We start from the raw sequence: 25,224 nt of genomic DNA, 5'->3' as shown, positions 1-25,224 counted from the left end.
TTTCTTGGTCTTAACCGCCTGTACTGGAATTCTACTGTCTATGCCTGAAGTTTCTCCTCTCAGCAGGAGAATACCCACAGCACCAACCTCCTATAGCTTTTATTCATGCAGTTCTCCAACTGAATGTCAATGAAAATTTTCAAACAAATAAAAACACTGGATTCAGCACTCAACAGCAAAAAGGTCTTTCAAATAACCCATCCTGTGGCCTGTTTCAGAGAGAGAACTTTGGTTCAGATAAGAAATTTAAGATGAAATCAGAAGTACAAATTCTACGCTGACTTTCACTCTCATTTGATTAAACTCAAACCATTCAAGTTTCCCCAGCTGTAAATAAGCAAAACTTATTGCTCTGCTATGTACTCCCAGCTCTCACACAGACACTACCATACATGTGTTAAAATTATTACCATTCTTCTCTATCTGCGTCACAGTTGCAAAAATATCTCATATCCAGACAACTTTCTTCCAGTCCACATGCACACTGTTGAATGCCCGGAAGAGATCCTCCCCAGTAAAGATGCTTTTCATTGGCACGGCCAACCCACCAAGCAAATGGTATTCCATCTGGATGAAAGGGAAAGAGGGGGGGAAAAAAAAAGAAAAGAAAGAGAAAGAAAGAGAACTTTATAAGCAAATTGGATTCTCCTGAGAATGAAAAGGAGAATAGACGGGGACATGTTAAACAGTACTGAAGGAAAAGACGCAAACTACAGAAGAAGTAACAAACCATAAACTTTGACTGAATTCCATATTATGGAGTACATGTTGAGAAAGCCATAGCTATATGGCAGTAAGGCACTTTAGTTTTGGGGGGTTTTTTTCCTATATTTTTTGCGTGTTCTGGTAAACTGGAAGCCTGAACAAAAAATGGATATACCTTTTAGTTTGAGAAGGAGATTTTTTCTCCCTAAGGGCTCATATTCCCATCACCCATGAGAATCTTGGAGCATTTCAGCTGCAGAGACTTTTGAGGTGTGATTCCAAGACCCCTTTGTGCAGCATGTATGTGACACGAGATTGAACATCTGATCACTGAAGGAGCCTGAAAACTATTCTTGTGCCCCGAATCACTGCACAGCTCTCTTGAGCCACCCAGTATTGGCCAAAGATTTCTTGCATAGATTCTCCAGTATGAAGTAAATTCTAGCTCTTAGATCAGGATTTTTACCTTTGAATCATATATACAGATCAACAATTTCAGAAAAAACACACAGATTTGCCTTCTTCTATGGGCTTAATCCAGCTCCAATTGAAACTAACAACAAAATTTGTATCAGTTTCTAAGGGAGCAGGACTAAGAATTTTAATATGCTCTCCAGGGGTAAATCTGCAAAGGCAGAGCTCCATGAAACACTAAAACGCCCTAGATTAAGGGCTCAGGTAAGAGATAAGTGGGAAAAAGATTCCCTACTTAGGAATTAATTTCTCTCTGTGAATTTATTTTCTACCTACAGCAGCTCTAAGATCTATGTATTTACATAAACCAAGACTGTTTTTCTTTAAATTTCATAAGCTGTTATACATCAAATATTAAATATTAGTAGTCAGATATAGTAAGCAGATTCAGATATAATGAAATCCACGGTTTAACATTTTGTTAAGACTGACTGTCTTCCAGCCCAGATAATTCTTTTATTGACTTCTTAATCCCTAAATCAAGAAATGTAATCAGTTTCACATACAGGTAGAGGGCAAAAATTAGCAAAATTGACATATCAAGACTTTTTGAGCACAGGAGCTTAGCAAAATAAACTGAACTACTAATGTGGAAAAATGTATCAGTTTATTCTTTTGTTTTACTAACATTATTAGTAGGGAGTATTCTTCATTATACAAAGCACGAAAATCTAAAATACAAAATGCAATCAAGGTTAACTGTAGAATACAAGGGACTAATTAAAAAAAGTGTTAGATTCACTTGAGAAAATGACTTCTTATTTGTTTTCCTTCTAAGCTTAGGCTGCTGAACTCATGAAAAAAGGAAAATAAAAACAGGAAACATAACTCCATTCTCATGATACCAACAATTAAGACATAAGGATTTTGACCAATACCCAGTGGTACTTGTTAAAAAAAGCAATTCAAGAACATCTATGGATTCATTTTCTGAAAATGTGCACACTCATTTTAGCTCTCCTATTATTGTCAACACATTCCACTTATGTTTTCATTCCTTCCTTTTTAAGCTGAAGTTGTTGCAGAAGTTGATTACTTTGGCCAATGAAACAGGTCTATACTACATTCCTGGGAAATTACTTGATAAAGCTTAGAATAGTAACGTATATTGAATTAAAGGGTGATTTGTCTAGCAGTTGAAATAGACATTATATAGAAGTACTTAATCTAATTTTAAAAGTGCTCGTTCTGGAAAAAAATATTTAGATAAAGATAAATCCTCCAGGCTATCAGGAAATAATGGTATTCATTAATCAAATTCAACCTACGTTTCAGCTTCTTTTGGCAGAAATCATTATGCTTGAGGACAACAGTGAAATAAACAATCATTCACGGGAATTAAGAAAGAGCAATTTTATAATGTCTCTTTGAGATTCTGTTGTATCTGTTTTATCGAGCAATATCAAGCAAACACATACACATACAGATTTATGATATAGGCTAGGGAAGCAGTGGAAGCACCACCGTTTGAGTCATTTAAAATGAAACTAAATACAGTGCTAAAAAATAGAGCGTTCAACATTATAAGGAGCAATCTTAGATTGTCGAGGGAATAGACTATAAAAACTAATATCTTTTCAAATTTTCTATTTATTAGGCATAATTCTGCCACCTCTTCTCAAGATGAATAAATTCTTTCTCTATAACTAGTCCCTTTGAAATCAATTGTAGTATTAGGGAAAATTATGCCCAGATTCTTCAAAACCCTTTACTCTGTGCTTAGTTTTTAGCCCACTGGAAACCTCAGAGCTATTCAGCAACATATTTAAACCTATGGGACTTGAATAATTTTTTAAACGCTGAGGAATTACTGAAATGCATATTGTATATCATATGCATATAATGCTGAAGTAATGTAACATTTCATAAAAATGCCAATCAATCCACCCCTGAATCCTTTTAGGAAAGTCTGTACTGTGATACTGTTACACAGCTGAAGGAAGTCTCTTCGTGAGATTAGGTATTGATTAAGAGTCTTCCTTCAATGCCTGTGGATTTGTTGCAATATCTTCACTTCTCTAATCACTGTATAGCATTAACAATCCTCCTCCACCCCAAAATGGACAGATTTCCTTTCTGTGGTGAAACCACAGACTACAATCAAAGATGTTGATCATGGTGTAAACATAGTCCCAGAAACTAGTGGTCACATAGATCAGTAGAATTCCACTTTAAAATTTCCAAGCTAAAAATTCATTTGATAAAAAGCGCTGCTAATTCTTCATTCTGTATTTACACTGTACCTTGTAACACATTATTTAGTCAAAAATGGAAGTCAAAAGCCTACTGCACAAAGTACTATTTTTCATGCATTTTTGTCTAGTTAGAACTGACAGAAAATTCACCTATAATGAATTTATTATGGTTGTTTCTGTACATGATACTATGGTTCCAAAGGCGAAAACGTGGGGAAAAAAATCGCCAAACAAGCAAAAGAAACAAGCCCCAAGTGAGGGAACCCACCAGCTAAAGTAGTAGAGAACAGTTTCTTAGAAATTATTTCTCCCCATATTGCTCAAGCTGCCTTTGGAAAGTTTAAATTTTGATAACAAAGTCCTCAAAAAGGCATTTTAAACTTGCTACAGAGCACAGTAATCCTTTCTGTGATGATACTGTCCTGGAGCCTCTACAGATAGCTGTCATATTTACACCACTGTTTTTACCATATTTTGCTACAATATTGAATAGAGGAATTGAGTAGGGAGACAGTATTTTGGATCAAACCAAGTACTCCCTGCCTGTCCACAGTGCCAGGCACATGCTGTGGAAAGCAAGGCTGGCATGGGTCTGCCCGGGGGAAGAATAAGAAGCCTTATCTTCAGACAACCATCTTGACCATTTTTCTACCTGTCTCTACAGTCTGGTCCTCTGTGGTCTACTGGTCTATTCAACAGCTGCTCAGCAAACATATCTGAATGCCTGCATGAGACTTTGAAAACCCAGGGGGTGTACAACACTGAAACAGATAGACGCGAACTCAGTTTCCCTGCATCCTGCAAGGCATTCAGAATGAGCTCCTTTCGGATGTCAATTCTTGAGCTGATCTATGGTATCTGCTCTACCAATGTGCTTAATTCAACTGTTCATTGTTAGTTCTCTCTATAAAATCTATTTTAGAAGAAGCAAAGCTGGAACAGACTGTACAGTTCATGAGCACAGGGGCTGAAGGCTACAAAGTGAGTAGGAGTGGGACACATGAAAGTTGCCTCCAAAGGTCCTTAGAAGGAGATGGGCCTTCAGATCACATTCATCCACAATGCATTTCTGGTTGCAGGAATGGCTGTATGTGTATCCAGCGCCCCTCTACCAGCTTACAAGAAAAGGTCTATCCTCGTAAACCTCCCCTGTACTGATTGCTCTCTCTGATTTTCTGTATTAGAAGGTGTGGATATTGCTAGAAATATGAGTTATTTTTAAAGGTTTTAAGCTTGCTCATGTTTTAAATGGTAGACAATTATTCCAAAAAGAATATTTGTATAGGCACTCAGAAGCTAGAGAGAGTGGGCTGGGGTGGAAAATCAGCATATTCCATAAGCATTTACAAATAAATTACTGTGTATATAAACCCAGAGTGACTTCCATGGAGTCAATTTACCTTTATATAGGAAGGAAGTCTTGGTATTAGCTTCTAATGGTTCTACAGCATGAGCTAAACCAAAGCCATGCATTTTAACAATATTTTATTTAGAATATTTGTCAAGATTTGTCTGCATCATTTGCCAGGTGGCTCTTGTTATTGCTACAAAATCTAATGATAGAAATATAACAAGATAAACTGAATCCCATGTTAAACTCCTCTGCTGTACAAACCTAAACTCTGTCTCCAGTAATCGTACATCCCCAATACAGACAAGACTTTTGGGGTACTTGAGGTACTGAAACAAGTCAATTAAAGGCCTTTTCCATCATGATAGAAAGTCAATCTATTTGCAGCTTTCTGTTAAAAAACTGAAACCATACTGTATTGAAACAACACTCTCTTGGCAGTTATGCTCATCTTTTTCTTCAAACTGAGCTAAGCAGAGAACTAAATTTGTTGTCTTTATACATGTATATACAAATGCACACACAAATATATATCTTACTGATAAAAAGGCAGATTAATTTAAATCTATGTTATTTTCTCTTAAACACAAAGATACACATATCAAAAGACAATACAAATTAGAACAATATGGATTGTAGAATCGGATAAAGTAATCAATGCCAATTCTTCACTGCTGCTCAGAGACAAAAACTTAAAATATCTGTACTAACCACACTTGATACCAACAATATCAAATCCTACAAATGGCTCACTTGATATCTTGAATGTTATGTGAAACAGGAAAATAATCATAGTTAGCAGATGGTATTTTATACATATTTACTTTTTTTTTTTTTTTTAAATATGTGATACTGTCAACCTGAGTCCTGAATCCAGAGGCCAATCCTGAGGACAAATTTTCCTTTCACATAATCCATTAGTAAAAGGCTCTTGAAAAATTGGAGAAAGGGGTAAAAGAGAGAAAACAAGGGAGAAACTGTGATTCAAATATATTTATATATATATAAATTTATATATATTTTAAGTCTTTACCAAGATCCTCCTTTCCATGCTTGTGGGTTTTTTCCATCATGATATTTCTCCTTTTTTATGAGAACTTTTAGAAATTAAATTGCAGTCTAACCAACTACTAGTTCTTTCTCCAGTCCTGCTCCTATCCTCCTGGGCCTTTTCAGGAAGCAAAACAGATGCTTTTGGTCAATGAAAGAAAAATATTTGTAGCAATTTTGGTCAAAATTGTGAGAAAATCAGGGGAATATTCCATATTCAATGGCAAATACAAAATTTTGATACAAAAATATTCTTAGAAGTTATTCGTTCAATGAAGAGTTTTATGGTGCTAATAATGATTCAAAATCTGTTTTGGTTTAAACAGTAGCTCACACTTCAGGGAGAATAAATTAATAACACAAATCAGTGAGAACTGAGGCATTGCTGCATTAACCTGTGCTTCCCCTTCTTTGAAGCAGATGCTGAGATTTAAGTGTTCCTCCACGCCTGGCACCGCCTCCGGCAGCACAGGTGAGGCATTCCCCTGGCTCTTCCTTGGCCAGACGGAAGCAGCATTCTTCCTCCAGGGTGCTACGTTTTCAGCACTTCACAGCTGAAACTCTAATTTTCTTCCAGATCGGTTTGTCTTGGAAAAATTTACTAATACAGAGCAGCTCTGCAGAGAAGGAACTGGGGGTCCTAGTGGACAACAGGTTGGCCATGAGCCAGCAACGTGCCCTTGTGGCCTAAAAGGCTGATAGTATCCTGGGCTGCACTGGGAAGAGCATTGCCAGCAGGTGGAGGGAGGTGATCCCCTTTGCTCAGCCGTGGTAAGGCCACATCTGGAGTACTGCGTCCAGCTCTAGGTTCCCAATACAAGAGAGACATGGAGTCTCTCCATGAGAGAGTCTCATGAGACAGTGGTGCCCAGTGACAGGACAAGAGGCAACAGGCACAAACTGAAACACAGGAAGTTCTGTCTGGGCATAAGAAAAAACTTCTTTACTGGGAGGGTGACTGACTGCTGGAACAGATTGCCCAGAGAGGTTGTGGAGTCTCCTTCCTTGGAGATATTCAAAAGCTGCCTGGATGCAATCTGGGCTGTCTGGATGCAGTCTGCTCTAGGTGACCCTGCTTGAGCAGGGAGGTTGGACTAGGTGATCTCCAGAGGTCTCTTCCAATCTCAACTAATCTGTGATTCTGAGGGGGAAAATGAAAAAAAACCCCAACCACATAGTTCTTTTGAACATTATTCATCGAGTGAGCCACTAAATCGTCCAATTGTTTTTCTACCGTACTACTCTGCCTTCCTGTGTACACACACCTGTTTTACGTTTCCTGTCTTTTCAGTACAACCATAATGACCATCTAACACTCACTCCCTTTTGCCCAAAACTTCCCCCATGGCAATTGTGCAATTAGGTCTTATTATCCTTTTTCTTTCTTTAAGCCAACACCCATATACCACTGTCCTAATTTTCAGAGATGACAAATACAACTGCATTGGAGTTTTGAGCAAGTGCTCAAATACTGCAGCAAGATGCACTCCATTCTGTACTGAACAGCAACACTGCTACCGAAAGTATTTAAGATTCCCACTGAATTTGATTTCAATTTCTGGCCAGATTCTGTAATCCTTATTTAGCGCAGATATCTTATTCAGAAGTACTTCTACTAATTCCAGGAACTACTCCCCAGAGAAATGTTATTTAATGCAATAGTCACAGAGTCTGTCCCTAATTTTAAACTTATTTTGTTATATGTTGTTAAGATAAGGGGGGGGGGGGGAAAGGCTGTAGTTTGCTGACATTTTCTTTCCTGTTATTCAGCTTTGCTGCCAAGGTGCTGTCATACAGAGTCCCAGATTGAAGAAATTGCTTTAAAAAAGAAAAGAAAACAAAAAAAAAAGTGCAGAAGCATTTGTCTGCATCTCTCTCTCAAGCAGAGCACCTGCATCTACCTCTAGAGCAGCTGTTAACACAGTGTGCTCTGCTCTACCTAGAGCTGTTAATATACCATAAACTCAGACTTGAATGGCCAGAAAGGTAAACATGTGACCTTTAGACTTTTAATAAAAGGCTAACGAGTAGCACTGATGAGATGCAATGACAGAGACATGCCATCCTAATCTTACAGCAGTTCAGTAAAAGGAAAATCATCATCATCACTTTGAAAAACAAACTTGGGGATGGCGGTAAAGAATTCAGACCCAAAGACATGCTGAAGAAGATTGAATCTACATGCAGACTAAAATCTTATGCTTGGTGAACATCTCTGTTGAAGGCCAAAGATGACTGAAAATATTGTGAATACTTGCATTTTCCTCTGCCAGCTCAGGCTGTGCTGTTTTCTCAATAAATTTCTGGCCAAGTGACAAGGTATTTGAAAGATCCAAGTGGGACTCCAGCCAGTAAGAGGAACTATGGAAACAGCTGAAGGCATGCAGGTTAGGAAGAAAAACCCACAATAAACAACCTAAAAACAAAAATGCAGAGAAGATTTCAGCTCATAGGGACATATGCAAAAGCAGCCAAAACATCAGGTTTGAAGCCCCAGTTTTGCTGAAGTTGGGCTGGAGATCCCCACCCTGTTGAAACAAAGCACTTTACGTTGTTTCCTTTATCTCCCACATTTCAGCTCAGCTTCACTTCAGACCTGTTTCTCTTGCTTCTCCTTTTTCTCTTCCTCATTCTCCTTTTCCTGTCCCATTTTTTGCATTTAGCCTGTTTCCTCCAAGTAAACTCACATCAGCAAACCTTGCATTGTCTTAACGGATAGGCCCATGACATCAGCGCACATCTTGCCACATCCTCACTCTGTGTTGGGATGAGATCTGCCCTCGCATCATCCCCTGTTAGTGGCCTGGAGTCAATAGGTAGTGAATAATGACCACAAGTAAGCCACAGCAAGCTCCAGCAGGACCTTGCCTGGGCCACCAGAGGAGCGGGTCCTGTTCAATGGGAGAAGTTTGGAGTTTCTTCCCCTATGTCATGGGTGTAGCCAGTAAGAATAACGGACGTAACATGATGCCATCATTTTTTGCCCTCACACTGCTCATTCAAGTCCTGCATCTTTATTCTCAGCTTCTTGTACGAGGACCATCTTTTCCATTTCAACCATAAGAACATCACCTGTGGTGTATCAATAAAATGCCCTGGACAATGGTTCTTCATTCTTAAACAGTTCTTCTCCATAATCACAAAAATAATCAGTGAGGGTAAATAGTAGCTTGTGCTAAGTTAATGTATTAATAAAAAAAATCACAGAAGATAAAAGTGGACCATGACAGTCTAGTTCTCGTGAGAATGCCATGGGGTATTGAGAGACCACATATAATTAAGACCTAGCATTCTCCATATCTGCAGTAGAACAATGCTCCTTGATGACTCCAGGGCCTGAAGAAGACTGCAGCTGCTAATGCAGGCTAGTCCCTAGATCTCCTGCTGAAGTTTTACCCTCATTAGCTGATGAGCTCACAGCTTGAGGTCACCTGGTTGTAGATCACTATGTACCACACGAATTGGGAAGAAGCACAGAAGCGATGAGTGAGTTTGTGAGTTTAGATAGATCATATGCTCTCCATGAGAGCTTTTCTCTTTTTTTTAAAGATTTCTTAATGGAGATGAAAGGGCTATACAGTAAGGAGAGACTACTGAATTAATGCACCTTATAAACTACTGGAAGGAGAGAGGAGAGGAGGAGTTGATCACAGTAGTTTTTGCTTTTAAACACTATATAAGTTATCACAGAGGAAAGCAATTTCAGAGCCCTGAAATGCATTGCAGGAGCAGGAGGAAAGGAGCATATTTGAATAGTCAAAGACTACAAAAGGTCCAACAAACGGTAAACCAATCATTTCATTACAATAAAACTTAATATTCAGCTATTATTGATGGGAAGGCTGAGGTAAAAAAAAAAACACAGTTTTTACAGAACTGTGAAAACTACATTACAAGCAACTATCCCAGGAAAGACTGTCAGGAGGAAGTGCATTACAGCTCATTTATTCACTATGACTGGAGAATGGTTTTCTAGGGATAAAAAAGATCAAGCAACAGGTACAAATGGAGGTAGCTCCAGTGAAATCGGGGTAGCTATGCTGATTTGTGCTAGCTCAGGATCAGACTATTTGAAATATAAGGATTCTTCAGATAAACTCTATGGCTGTCTTTGGGACAGACAAAAGTACCACTTGCAGCTATGCAGAAACTGAAATAAAGACCTGAAGGACCTGTTTTTAGAAGGAAAAACAGAAGAAATTAATTATATATTCAATCTATTTTTTCTTGAAACAACCATATCAAAAGCTCAGGCTCTTGGGATAGGGAACGTATAGAGTTTGGCAGTGATCCTTCTGGCAGCACTTCACATCCAGTGCAATTAATGTGGTGGCACAGTGGAGCTGTACAGCAAAGCCCCCAGATCTGCACAGCTCTCAGTCTCATGCACTGACATTTGCCTATCAGCCTGAGGCCTCCACCCAGAAAGTCCACAAACCCCAGATCTACAGCTTGGCAGACAGCAACCTGGAGCGTAACTCAGAGCAGGTTGCCAAGTTTCTAGACACAAGTTAATTGGAGTGAAGCGGAGTGAAATTCACACAAGATTTAATCCAGTGCTTGCAGGAATCTGTGGAAAGTTTGCTGGATCATGCCCACAGCAAAGAGCAATTTGACAGACTAGAAAAAGAAAATAGATTAAATAGTGACATTTGGGACATTTAATATTAGACTGGATAAGTTACAGAAAAACATGCTGTAGAGAACAATCTTCGCTCACTCCTCTGGGAGAAACTACATACACTAATAATAGCTCTTCTCCCTCCATTTATTTTGGAAAGTGGCTGAGTAAAAATGGAATTACCTTACTCAACGGAACCGTTTCCTGTATATGCAGTTCTAAATTCCAACATTAAGAAAGACAAAAGTATCCTTATTAGTGCTTCTTTTTTCCTCCTGCTAACATTGCACTGAGACGGTCACTAGTGACTGAAATGGATTGTCTTCTGATTTGATCACCCCCCACAAAAAGCAGGTTAATTTTATTCCCATTGTACTTGTGATGACAGCCTATAAGGAACAATGAAACTAGACTTGGGCATAGAGAATCCTTACTAGTGATATTGATTCATAAAACAACAAGAACACACCCTGTCTTTCAGTTCCCAGGTTGATATCACAAGGCTGACAGTTAGAGAATAACACCTATTTACACAGAATGAATCTGATCAGAAAGTCACTGAGACAATGTCATTTCCACAGAGTCTCTTTTTGGAGTCTAACCACAAACTGATTCCTGTAAGCGGCTGATAACTACTGACTTTCATGGCTTAGACTGATCTTGAAGAAATCAGAAAATATCATCAACAAATATGCTTAATTTCTGAGCTGGAATAAAAATGGAAAAACATTTCTAATTAATAGAATATAAATTAGAAGAGGTAGTAACATTGTTATTATGTTATTACTGTTAACCACTTTGAAGCTGCAATCCCAAATTAAATAAATGAAAGCATTTTCTTAAAAGTGATGATAGCACTCAGATATTATTGGCACGATGCTTCTGTTTTGGAAAGAATCCTTTGGAAAATGAGATGTGAACATCTAATGCCTCCTGTAATACCAATTTGGGCAAATGAGCATCTTTGGTAGGAGGGAAATCTGGTATTGTACCCCATACAGCTTTATATCAAAATCAGAGCTAAAAAAAAAAGCTGTTTATTTAGATTTATATTACACAGCTGAAAAAGTCCCTGTGCACAGCTTGCAATATGCTTGCTGTACTCTGAAAGGCAAGTGTTGTAAACAAAAAGAAATGAAACCAACACCCTGAAAGAGTATAGCGAATAATCCAGGTGCATTTACCAGTCTTATACTAATCATGAGACTACACTTTCCATCTCAAAAGCTAGGAAAGAGACGGGATTTGCTACATGCTTTAGAGGTCAACAGATTTAAGCTACATCACAGCAAGAATCAACGAATGGATGCCAAATTTCAGAGGCCCTTGGCAGACAGTGCTTTGAGCCCTGGCGTTGCTTCCTGCGCTTGGTCCCGCTCTGACCAACATGTTTGTGGGGACGATTTAGCTACTCACAGAATTATTCAAATATGCACAGAAGGTAACGTTATGAATGGAAATGTCCTGCCCATGCTAGTGGGGGATAGTCAAGGCAAGTGATCAGAGAGAGCTTTGAAACGCAGTCTAAACCATGGAGGCACAGCTTTCCCATGGCTGCTCAAAAAGAGTGGAGAAAGTGGAAAAGTGAGAACAGTGAGAAATCCCTGACACCATCCCAAGCCAATCCTGTTTGGTTCTGCCCTGCCAGTGCTATGATAAGAAGGTAGTAAAAGAGTCAGTGCTATCTTGGCATAATGTAGGTGCACCAGGAACTAAGACTTGGAAAAGGAGTTATTTATGTCCAGAAGTAATATGAAAAGAGCCTGCACAGAGACAAAAGGTTCTTTTGACCTCTCTTCCTTGTTACACTCCTGTTGAAAGTCGTTCATAGGTGTCATTGAGGTAGCCCTATGGTAGAGCTTCAGTAGAAGTGTTTCTAGAAGACAGATGGAAAATATCCACAACGGTCCACGAAAGTGAAGATCATAATAAAAAAACTTGCTTGAGAGATGCTCAAAATGACACTGAGGTTTGGGTGGCCACTAAGGAAGAAGATGTTCTTGTCACAACAGAGATGCAGAAGCTGTTTTGGGACACCTCTCTTTTCCCTGGCGGTCCTCTAGCAGCCAGCTATGCAGTGTTAAAGCCAAATATCCCAATGTCCAGCCTGCCTTCCATTATTGAGCAATGGACCTCAGGGGCCAACAAGGCAGCCTGGGCAAGTAGAGTTAAAAAAAACCATGCTTTCAGCCTCTCCTACTTCTCTGTCACATCCCTGCTGAATTGAAATCTCACAGGGTCAGTTAAACAGGATTGTTTACTTTTTGCTCCCAAAACACATTGGTTAGCAAAAGATGCCACTCAGTTGTACCTACAGTGATCGTAAAAGCACTCATCTGGATGCCCAGCACAGCAACAGGAGAAAGTCACAAAACCGACTGTGAGCGCTTTATCAAAAATCCTCATCAAGCTGCATCCCAGTATCTCTGAGAGTCTAGAAGCATTACTGCAACTCATTAAACTTCTTTATAGTCTGACATGCTACAACACATCACAGAGCAATGGTAAATAAATAACTGCTGATTTGACACTGCTTACAGCTGCTGAGCAATTCTGCTTTCCTCAATGTTACAGTTAATGTCAGCAGCTAATGCCTTAAGTGGTGGAAATGGAAACTCGACCACAATAAACAAATGCAGGCAGTTTCAACTTAAGGATATACCCAAATTCTAGTGTGGCGTTGGTTCAGCTGTCCCCTTCTCAGGCTGCAATTACACTTCTGCTGGTTAGAGCAGCAGGGGCATCATTTGTCATCCTGAGGAAAGCTGGAGCACTGTGAAATTGGGCAGTTTGGAAAAATGCAGCTGTAGCAGAACATACGTATAGCCAAGACCATGAAATGAACTGGCTCCAAGCCAGCATGTAAGGAGAAAAACAAGAGAATATAAATGAAAAAATTCATAGAGTACTGTACTCAAAAGATGCTCCTATTGATATATCCTGACCGGCTTTAAAGGTCAAGATGACAACAATCTGTCTTCTCTGTGAAGCAGCTTAATCAATTTGCAGATATTTTTTCTTCACCCTGTTAACAATGAGTTTACATCTTTCAAATATATCTTCTTTTTAGTTTTTGCTATCTAATTGGTCTCAGGTTCCTGTATCTCTCTCTAACAACCGTAGCAAACAGGAGGATATATACATGGGTGTATATACATTCATGCACAGATCACACTGGACAGAATATGAACTGCCCAGCTACGCTCCATAGCTCTACTGTCACTAACAGAGATTATTATTCAGCTCAAGAGACAGTTTTCTGCTCCTGGAGCAGAAGGAAGAACTCAGTTGTAGCTCTGCCACTGCAGTGAAGACTAGAACAGGCAGAAGTTGCAGAATAGTAACATCTGAACAACTGCAAGAGGCCACAAATACTGTTTTTTGTAACACATGCACGAGGGGATCAAGTCGCTCCATTCTTACCCAGGCAGAGGAGCACATTAGTGGCAGGGACAGACTGAGGGTTGCACTACCAGTCAGTGACAGCAGGGAGCGAGAACCCCCCATTGTCCCTGCTCTCCTTCCTCTTTCTCCCAAATCACAAAGCTGAACTGAACAGAACGGAGACTTCCCCGCCATGCACACACACTTCAGAGAGGGGCTGCGTATTTCAGCTGCCTCGGGAAATGCAGTAGCATATGACTGATTTCAAAGTGTCATCCACAAAGCTTAACAGTTTTCACAGACAGCACTTCCTGTTCTCGGTAGAGGGCCAGGGCATTTTATCCCAATCTAGCAGAAGATGATCTGGCCTCATTTATTTATTTCTTGCCAGGGCTGGAGCAGAGCCATTGATTCTTGAGAGAACTCCAGCTACCACTCCACTTGGGAGGATCACATAGGTTGCAATGAGCATATCAAATATTTTTTTCACTTTCTTCCCATGAAATACACAGTCAGCAAGGTCAGAGTCCTCATTTTCATGATACTTCATCATGTATTCATTCCATCTAATTTTCAGCACTCAGCTGTCCATATTTACTGGTGAGAAAAAGAGCCCTCTTCAGAGCCATTCAGTCAACCTGTAAGCTTAATGAAATAAGAAACCAGATTTTCAAGCATAACATAACTTTCTACCATAGGACTTTAATCACAATGGATGAAAGATAAACTTTTCTTGGGGGCTGGATCAAGGCTGTGAAACAAAATCCCAGGAGATGATCATGTACATCACCATCTTTCCTTCTAACAGTAAGTTTCCTTATCTGAATGTACCTTTGCAAGACAAGTACAACCTACTGCAAATCCTGTCTACTCCTGGTTTCAAGAGCTGTAGACATCTCCCTTATGTAGTGGTGTCTGGGCAGGAATAATACCACCTTTCTAAGAGCTGCATAGGATTTTGGCAAGATATACATTAACACATGGCTTCAGAGTTATCCAACAGCTATGCAAAAAGTAATGGGCTCAATCATTTCTTTGAACTTTCTGCAGCCTTTGTATGCCTTCTTTTCAACACACAAAGCCCCACATAGCCAGGGGTCAGAAGAAACAAAGTCATCAAGAAACAGATAAGATCAGACCCAGATCAAACACAATGGTAATCCTTAAGGGACAAACTACATTAAAAAACATATGGGAGCCCCTCCTTTCAGCCTCTTCCTTCTATACATATGCCTGTATAAATGTGTACACTTCCACAAAAGAAGCTTTTCCATTCATATTTGCAGTTAGAAATTAAGAAATATGTGTTACTCATTCATGACTATAATACTCTCCTAAACATTATGCTTTTTCTCGCATTTGAAGAGCACAACAAACGCAAAGGCAAACATTACCGTGATGTATGCTTCATTAAGGAACAGACTGCAGGAACAATCAGCAATATGCAACCTCTTGTAAAGCAAAGTGTCAACTATTTTTCTTTTCTCAGTATTGTTTTTTTCCCCCCCTCATCCTCAGACATGCTGCATTTGGTGATGTTGAAGTTGTGCTGCTTATTTTTTTCCTCTCACCTACAACTGATGAAGATAAAGTGCAGACGTCCAGAGATTCAGGTAAGATGCAGTTGTATTATTCACATACAGACATACAGAAAACTAATGGAATGGCTAATGTGTGTAGAGGACACAACCCCAAAATACAGGAAGAAAAGTATTTGTCTGAATTTGGGTTTCTTCTCTTTTCTGTGTTGTGACTAGAGGTTTCAAGCTTTACTCTTAAACAAAATACATAGATGACTCTCAAACAGCTGGCCTACTTAACACTACTATGTAAACATCTGTTCACATTCATGCATGCAAATAAGTACATCAGCTAGTAAGTCTCTTAGGCTCAGCTTAGTCTTTATCAAATCTTCCCAGAAGTCACTGGGGTGGAGGCCAAAAACTGTGAAGGGGGTGGAAAGGGAATTCTTCAACTTTTTTCTTGGAGAACTGGTCCTGGGAGAAAAGCTGAATGATTCAGAATATCAAAACCCACAACTCCCACCTTTTCTCTTTTCCAGTATATTTGTTTTAATGGAAGTGTTCTTCCCTGTCTCTTTGTGGTGGCTTTATACTTTCTCACATATTTTAGCAGCTTGTTACATAAACTGACATTGTGTCAAATTTTTATTCCCCTTTATTCAAGCTGCCTTTTAGAAAGTACCAAGGATCCCAGGCCTGCTCCTGCTGAATTAAATGGGATTCTTGACATTGACTTGAATGGAAACAGGATTAGACCAGCTGTATGCCTTATCAGATATGCAATTCTGTAGCACCTTCTAAAATTCTGCTGAACTTTCCCTTTCAAGCAAATAAAGCAGGTAAACTCATAGGCCATGAAATGTCACTATTACATTTAGACACTTAAACTGAGGGACCTGATGAATTAGCCATCTTCTTGTCAGGCATCTTAGAAAACTGCAGCCCCCAAGGGATTTCCCTTGGCCATTACCACTTATTGCAAAGTCAAAGAGAGAAAGCTAAGGTTATTGTTTTGCCTGTGGAATCAAAATATGCTGAGAGAGCACGTTATTCCCCAGACTTTCAGGTTTATTGCATTTCTAATTCACACCTAAGGTCACCATATGTCAAGTGAGTATGTATTCTGTTACCATAGCTAGTGTCATTATTTTAGCTCTAATGCTAGTCCTACACTAGAACAATACTGTCTTTGAAACAGCATGATTTAGTGCTCATAGTAGAAGACTGGTTTTCTGAATAAGGCACATTGTACAAAAGCAGATGTTCTGGTTCGACCTTTAGGTTGGTCAGAGACTATCCAAAATGATGCAAGTTACTCAATCTCCCTGTACCTTAGTTTTCACACCAAAAGGAACAAAGAACTAAAAGCTCTGACCAAACAAAATAAACAACACTAGTACAGCAACAACCTTTTTTTCTCCATTGAGAGAGTCTAATAAAATGATTCAATCTTTGATTAAATTTCATTCAGCGTTCAGGTGTGAAAACTACCAAGATGTGGTTTGAAATCAGTTTATTGTAGCCTGATAAGAATAGGCCACGATGATTGTACTTTCTTCTGCATAACGTGTTAACGTGGATTTGACCATACAATTGTCGTTTCTTGTCAATTAACTAGTTTTACAGTTAAGCAGTCATAATTGTCCTTTGGGTGTTATCTTAAATACATTAAGAAAGAAGCTGAATGCTTTCACCACATTATAGCTGGGACACTTTTTCAAAGCTAATTTCTATGTCTGTGAATTATTCATAATACACTTCAAACAGGCTCTTCCGGATAAGGTAATTGACCTTGTCTGCATGAAGCACCTACTGCCTTGCCTTGGGATAATTAAATCTATGATGTGGTCCATTATTTAAAAGTAATGTCTTTTCATTAGGTTAGGCAATATATTATCACTCAACTAGTCACCTAATTCAGCATTTAGCGCATTCAAGTTTTCACTGTTTTGCCATGGGTTACACTCATTATAGCAACATCTCACATTAAGTAGCATGGAACAACAGTAAGATGGCATTCTCTGGATTAATGGAAGGAGCATTTAGAGGACTGAAATTTCAAGATCTACCTCTGTAGTTGCAACCTTGACTAGCTATGCCTTATTTCTGTGGGTGAAAACAATAAAAGTGTGTCTATGCAGTAAAATCCTGTGTCATGTCACATGGACCTACTCAGGTCCGAATGACATACCAGGTAACAGTAGCTATGCAAACTCATGTACTGTTCAGTGAAAACAAGTACGTGCTATTGAAAGGTATGCTAAAACATCTATATTGATTTTGCGATCTGAACTAGCTCAGATATTTCTACACAACCTTATTTTGCTGTGTGGAGAAGCCCTTGGCTGGCCTGCCATCCAGGGTGCAATTAGTAATGCTGGCTGCTGCCCAAGGTATCTATTTGTCATTTCAGTCTTCTCACTGAACGCCAAAACTGACTGCTAAGACTCAATACCCTATTACATATTCCTTCAAAAGATGTTGCTCAGTGAAGACCATAGTAACTTGATTTTTTTGCGTGTGCAAGGACTGAAAACCTACTGAGAGAGAACGTTAAACAGTTGAGCACCCAACTCTCTCCTGTGCTCCAGCTACTTTGAACCATTTTAGCAGAATAAAGCAGCTCTGGATCTAGTTTCATCAGTAACTGACAAAGTCCTCCTGCATGGGTAAATTCATGAGTGGCACAGTGATTTGAAGATGCTCCTGCATCAATTTTTTTCTTCTGTCTGCAAGAGATGGCCAGAGATGGTGTTCTAATTTATATTGCGCCACTCCAGCAACCAGGGCTAAAGATGCTTCTCCATCCCCTCTACTTAAATTGTGCAAAATCTTCCTGTCTGTTTCATTACAGGAACACAGCACTGGCTTTTTCAATCAATCAGTGCCAAAGTGTTTAGCCTCTGATTGGTAATACTGCATTAACAAGCTTTGGACAAACATACTCATCATTCTCCTTTATGTAGGAGTATTTTTATAATGTTTCTATAGTTTGTCATTTGTTTTATACTAAAGAGGAAGTTCACAAAAGATGCAATAAATAAGGAGTTAATCCACAATTCTGTTGGCATAAATGAGTACAAGTATGCTGAATCCAATGGAGCTGATCCTGCATATCTTTGAGCTTTGTATTTTTTTCCGTTGAATCATCCAATATTGTAGCTTCTCTTGAACTGTCCATTAGCAAAATGTTATGATTATGTTAGCTATTTTCAGAGCTTTTTAATCATGTTATACAAACACAGTTCAGCCTATGAACTGTTTACCTTGATTAGGTATTGTGCATTCACTTAAAATTATGAAGCATTGTTTTAGAGCAGAAATAAAAACAAGGGCATCAAAAAGATTTCAAGGTGGTAGAGTGAATATTTACACTGAAGACCTTTGGCTGAATTCCTATTTGCATGAATATTCAGGAACAATCTGTTCATGTCTCAGGAACATTTTTGCAAACACAAAAAAATCTCAGTTTTACTGTCCAGGATAACATAAAAAAAAGATTATGAAAATTATCAAAGTGAAGTTGAAATGAAATTGTAGCAAGACAGGGAAAAAAATAGCTGTCATTATCATTTTCCTTCAGCTAAAATAAACTAGCCAAGGTAAGTACTATTTTAGGAAAGATTACCTGCAATTGGGCTGTCTGCTAAATCATATTTCATAACAGTCAACTGCCTTCCTTTGTGTAACCACAGTTGTGTACTCTATATTGATAGCTTCTATCACGGTATTACGGTTATGTTTACCCATTAGCTTTTGCTTTTGTGCCACAACCCAACAACTACAATATTGTAATGGGTCTAATGGTCTGTTTCACTTTGTTCATTTACCTATTAATTTTGGCAATGGCATATTTCATGGAACATAAATTTTATCCTTTGAAAACATGACAACCTGTAGTACAATATGGTCAGGCAGATCCTGGAGCTTTGTACAGAAGTAAAATGAAATGTCCAGGGTGGCGTTTCGGAAAGAACATACCTCCCTCTGGAGGCATCGGTTGTAGATAAGGTGATTACTTCAGCAGTAATAGGACGGAATTATTCACTCAATAAAATTCTGCCTCTATTAAGTAGGTACTTCTAATGTTCTGCAGATTGACTGCTGTCCCTAGCCTGTCTCACAGAGGCAGTAAACAAAATGCAACACTGAATTGCTTTGCCCGAATCCAGAACGTAAGTGTCCACTGGGAAGGAAGTGACCTAGAAAGCAGACACAGCTTTGGATCTGGCGACTCCTGGAAACAAGACTTGGAAATAGGCCCTGAGAAATGCTCACTGCCTGGAGGACCCTCCCCAGAACAGCTACCGACGTTACAGTGGCAAAAAGGACTGCCTAAACTAACTTTTCATAACCAGCAAGGAAGACAAAAGCAGTTGAAACAGGAGACACTACTTCAAAAGGAGACAACTTGCCGGAGAATCCCACCTACCGCTGTAACCTTAGCATTGAGCGATGAGGATGGCTCTATGGGAAGCAGTCTTTAAACTCCCTCAAGCCACCAAAAGAGTTTCATCTGGAAAAAAACTGAGCAACTCTGCTTGAAAGCACTGAGGCAATGGTAGTTAAACAAAAGCTATGGTACATAAAGCCTCTAACTCAGTGGGGAAAAGAGTAACTGAAAGAAGCCTTTGTCCTGCACTAAGACTGAGAAGAACCCATATAACCCAATCAATTACACTTAACCTTCACTTTTCTCTCTTTGTAGCCTATCTTAGCGCGCGCACACACACACACACAGAGCAGTATGCAAACACGTATTTTCTCAAGAAGACAGTATGCTGTACCTCTATCAGTAGATAATTTTATGGATCATACTGACCATTTGAATTGGCAGCTAGTTCATGTTTAAGATAAACCTACCATGTAATTGATGTTACGTTTTCTTCAGAACTACTTTTCAGATTTCTCTTCATTTTTGAGAATGTCCGATCATTGGCTTGGATTCATCAGTAAAACAAACCTATCAGACCTGAATTAGGCTCAGTAATAGAGAATTGAGAAAACAGACTGACAGGAACCATTATCATCATCTCTTTTCTATCAACAAGTGTCACTGCCAACGTTTTGGTTTCATTAAATGACACAGCCTGAACAAAAAGAAGAATAGAAAATGGCTACTGATTGCAGACTAAGCTACTGGGTGTACTTTTCATGCACTATTAATGTTAATATACTGAAATTGCTAGATGCTGTAAATTAGACATGTCATTTTAAATTTTTTAGGCAAACCAAAGATACAGAGAAAGGGGAACATGGAATTAAGTATCCTGGATAAGGAAACAGGCAGCACATGAAACAGACAGGAAACCACTTGAAAAAAATCTAGCACAGCTACAGCTAGTAGGAAGCATACACAGACCTATGAAAGCCTGACTGGTACTGATGGAGTTCAATTAAGTTTACTATTAACATTTTGTTAATGTTTTTGTTTCTACGTTGAGGAGACAGACATTCATGCATCTGGTGCAGTGAGAAAATCTGTACATCTGCATCTTGCTTTAGCCCAAATTAAGATTTCCTCCTAGTACTAGGACCCTTGGAAAGGGCAGGTCAATATTGCACTCTCCTCTCTATTGATTCTAGTGGGCTTTAGATACGAACCCTAGCCTGGTTTTCTACAGAAAGGAAACATAGAGGATCATGCTACATGAATGTTCATGCATGCATGTGTGTCCGTTCCTTCAGAGTATCTTATGGACCACTGGCCAATTTCAAGTACATTTGACAGAGAAATTTGTTCCTACAAGTTTAATGAACCTCCAAAGTAGAAAACAGAAAGATCCTCCTGGTACCCAAGCCGATGGAAAGTTTGCAGTGCAGATTCAGTCCCAGATATCAGAGAATCCATGTAGAAGCTCAACTCCGAAGCACAAAACCATTGGGAAAAAAGCTGAATTTATTCCTCATTGAATGATATTTTAGGCAGAATAAACCAAGAAACAATGTTCTAAACCACCGAAAAAGAAAGTAGCGCAGAATAAATAGCTGAGGCTGCTTGGTTGGAGAGGATGCAGCTCATGAGGCAGAAGCATGAGAACATAGTGTTTGATTGGTTCTAACAGAAACAACTATCTAAAGTGAATTGGAAGCATTGTCTTCAGTTGCTTATCTCTCTCCTTGGAAGAACCTGGACATCTCGCCTGGGTTGAACACATAAGACAGCTACAGTAAGATTATGTGAATCCCATTCTACAACTGCAGGCCTGTTCCTACCAACTCTAACAGGGGCCCTCTCCAAAAACATGGGTGCTCTTTCATAATTACATGGACTCCCCTCTTGCCCTTTACAAAGGGCAACAGGAGGAGTAATTATGATGGGCTCTGTCTAACTAGCATGGCTAAAAACAGCATTATTGCCAATGGTGGGATTAGTTCTAGCATTGAATGAGCATCACTGGGGACCCTGGGAGAACACTCTGCATGCCAGATCATGTTGAAGCTCTGGCTGCTACATCTGGCTATGTTCAGACCCATACTTAGATTCAAGACACCATGGCTAAGCTAACCCTTTCTGAACACATGGTACATATTCTCAGAGGAACTTATCTTTCCTCAAAACATCTATGTACAAGAAAGACAGGACCATCTGCATGGCATCTGAGTGTCTGATAAAGAAATTAGGTTCAAACTCGCACCTCTCCCTTTGGAATCAATTGCTGCAGCAAAGCAAAATACCAGCACTGCCTAGGAGACGAAGAGGAAGAAATTTGAATGCTTCAGAGTGGTGATGCTACGCCTAGGCTACAATGCAGAATCACAGCTTTTCCCTCCTTTCCTGTCTGAATATACCAAACATCCCTTGTAGTGTGATAGGCCCAAAATTATTCCATCGATCAAGCCTTCCTTGCTGAATCACCATTTTGGATGTACTGGTTTTCAGAAAATGAGTGCATTAGTGGGTTCATTGGTGTGTGTGTGTGGGGGGGAATACCTCCAGAGGACAATGTTTTTGTTCTACCATTAGCAGTACAAAAGCAAGGTAAAACAGACAGTTATATAAAACTCACACTTAGCCTGCAAGATTTCAGAGATGCAGATTGGGAAGAAACAGGTTCTTCTTACGGTTCTTTTTTTATGGCTGGACAAACTTGGCCATGGGCTTTAAGGCAGTACTTTCGAAACTGACCTGAAGAGATCTAATTGACTATACTAATTTCAGGAGAGATCAGTAACAACAGCCTCATGCCTCCATTTTTCTCTCTATTAAATACAGGTAAGAAAACTACCTTTAGAGGACTGCAAGATTAATTGGCTAAACCTTTTAAATACTGACGAGAAGAAAGGAGGAAGGAGGAAGGAGAATCTATAAATTTGAGGGAACAAGAGAAAAGTCCCAGACCTCACAATTTTCTTCAGGGACTTCTGAGTTCTGCTCTTGATAGCAAAGGAAGAAGGCTCTTGATATTGCTTTGAGTCCTGGACAGCTCAGGGTGGAACAGCCCTTGGCTAAACCAGTCCCATTAATGTCTGAGTCCTCCTCCTATCAAAGGGGTTTGGAACAAGTTCAAGCTCGAAAGCTTTTTCATTTTTGTTCTCAGTCTTCCTGGCCTAGCAGATATTACAAAAGCCTCTCCAAGGAAAGGTCTAAAAGGCTTGTTTTCTTTCAGGTCACCAGAAATTTTTAGCTACTTGTCAAGTCTCAGATCTAATCCTCCTCTTAATCATTTGGGGTCAGGGGGAAGCAAATTCTCTGTTGCTTTTAGATGCTTCTGAGGTGGGGGAGAGGGGGAGGAGATAGAGAACTTTTTTCCCCTTAAAGATCTTTTCTCCAAGCATACTTGGTTAATCTCAATTTAAAAAAAAAAAAAAAAAGAGAGACATTTAGAAGAGCTATGTTTATGATCCCCTTTATGTCAGATGGTTCGCATAAGCAAAACACTGAACTAAATACTCTTAGGGAAGGCTCTTTTTCCAAAGCTGTTTGAACACCATGCACAAAGCAATCTCAAAATATAGCCTTCAGCCAATCCTCACTGTTGTATTTACCCCATCTCTGTCTTCAAACTTTCAAAAAGAGAAAATAAATTTCCCATAGGCCATCTTCACACCAAGGGTAAAATTACTGGACCTAAGATTTAGGGACAGTGAATCTGGTCCTAATCCAATCTATCCAGAGAAAAATTTGCACTCTCTTTTCTGTGTGCTTACATTTTAGTTTTTCCTAATTACACTATATAATTAAATTATTCTATTGTTCATTCCTTGTACACCCTCATACCATCTCTGTCTTCCTGGAAAGGTCAGAGCAATTAAAGGAAGACCAAAACATGAGAGCTCTGCCCCATTCCTTTGCTCTACCCTATCTGATTTGCAGTAAGAGCATTGCTTTGCACAAGCTTTTTTCCCGAGATCGAGAATGGGAGTCAAATAAACTGAACACCTGCACAGAACTGAGAGATGACAACCCAAAATGCTTTACTATCCTTGAAGAAAGTGTAGATAGAAATGCAAATTACCATTACTTCACTCACATGGCATCAGGATAGATGAGGACAGCTGAAAGAACACTTAGGCTACTGTGATTTATATCTTCCATACTCTGGAATGGGAAAATGTCACTTCATGCACAGGGCCAAATTTGAAGGGAAAATTGGTTTAATGTCAGTAAGACAGTTTGGCTCTAATGGAGCCCACGATGCTCAAAGTAGAACAGCTGAATGAAGCAGACAAATGGGAGCGTGATGAGAACACACTCCCCGCTGGGCCTCTAATAAGGGAGAAGGCACACTTTTTTGCTCAGGCAACAGTACTGCTCTCTTGAATGGTGGACATGTTGCTGTCATAGCTAATGACCCATTACTATAAGGAGCAATGGATTAGCTGTTTATTTCTAATTGCCGTTATTTATTCACTGCTAACAACATGTGGAGTACTGCAAATTAAAAAAGGCTATCACTGCTCATGATCAGGGAATGCTAGTTGTGATACACTGAAAAAATTGCATATTTCTTTCCTGCACATTTTGTGTATGAATAGTTACATGATTGGGTCTCTCAGGTCAGAAGTGTCAGTAGGACACATTTGGTTCTATCATACTTGTGCATTTCATAAAACTATCCAATTCCAAACTCTTATTTTGACAGCACTGAACATAAGATTTCTTCATTGCTGTGCTATAAGCACTTATGTCATCACATTGGTTTCATAGGTTGAGTGAAAGGTAACATCTACTTTATTCCAAATCAGAGGTTCTTTGGGAAGAGAAGTCCCAACCTAACAGATTACAGGGGTTAAGCAAACATATGTCTTCCAGTACCAGTTCACAGCATTGATCTCCTTACAGCACTGCCAATAACAGCTCACAATGACTCTAAGAATGCCTTCAACAAGTCACATAGCTCTCAGATTGTGGAGGAAAAATTTTACACAGACCAGGGATTACGTGCATCCACTCCACTTCCATCTGACTTGAAAGAAAAAAGGAAAAGATGCAAGAATGGCAGAGGTATCTTTGCACAACTGATTGATCACAACAAGGGGAAGCTGCAAGATTGACAAGCCAGTATATGCAGTAAGACTCTGAACACACTTCTCTGCAAACATTCTCATTAAAGAAAAGCACTTGCCTAAGGTAGCTAAATCTTGCTATTCATTGCAAACTTTAAGGCATAAATTCCCACAATACTCCAAGAGAAAGTGGAGCACTCCTTCCCCCCTCTCATTTGGCCTACGACAGAGATAATATCCACATTTTCAAAATCTATAGAACTCACACTTAAGTCAATGAAATTAAGTCTCTCTGAGATCTAGGCCCAAATAACTTGCCTAGAGTGACACAGAAAAACTGTCAGAGCACACATTAAAACTCAGGTCTTCCAGACTCCAAGGTAAAAAACTAACATCTAGGTATACACTTCATTTACCTGGCCTATGTGTCTTCTTTAATATCCTTGGTGCAAGCTTCTTGTGTATTAGAAG

At 39.3% G+C, this 25,224-nt stretch overlaps 1 protein-coding gene across 5 annotated transcripts in view; it reads right to left on the bottom strand.

The window, feature by feature from the left end:
• The window catches only part of CNTNAP5 (contactin associated protein family member 5), a 299,019-nt gene that overhangs the window by 59,441 nt on the left and 214,354 nt on the right, over positions 1 to 25,224 (bottom strand). For 4 of the 5 annotated variants that reach the window (XM_026118441.2, XM_026118442.2, XM_064514743.1 and 1 more), the window contains one exon: positions 411 to 567. The exons of the other annotated variant lie outside the window; for it this stretch is intronic. In XM_026118441.2, coding sequence (XP_025974226.1) covers positions 411 to 567 — 157 coding nt within the window. The remainder of the gene's footprint in view (positions 1 to 410; positions 568 to 25,224) is intronic. 5 annotated transcript variants of the gene reach the window in all.

The sequence above is a fragment of the Dromaius novaehollandiae genome, chromosome 7, assembly GCF_036370855.1.
Source record: "Dromaius novaehollandiae isolate bDroNov1 chromosome 7, bDroNov1.hap1, whole genome shotgun sequence".
NCBI classification, from domain to species: Eukaryota; Metazoa; Chordata; class Aves; order Casuariiformes; family Dromaiidae; genus Dromaius; species Dromaius novaehollandiae.
The sequence above is the reverse complement of the archived record's forward strand: the minus strand, read 5'-3'. Positions and strand labels throughout refer to the sequence as shown.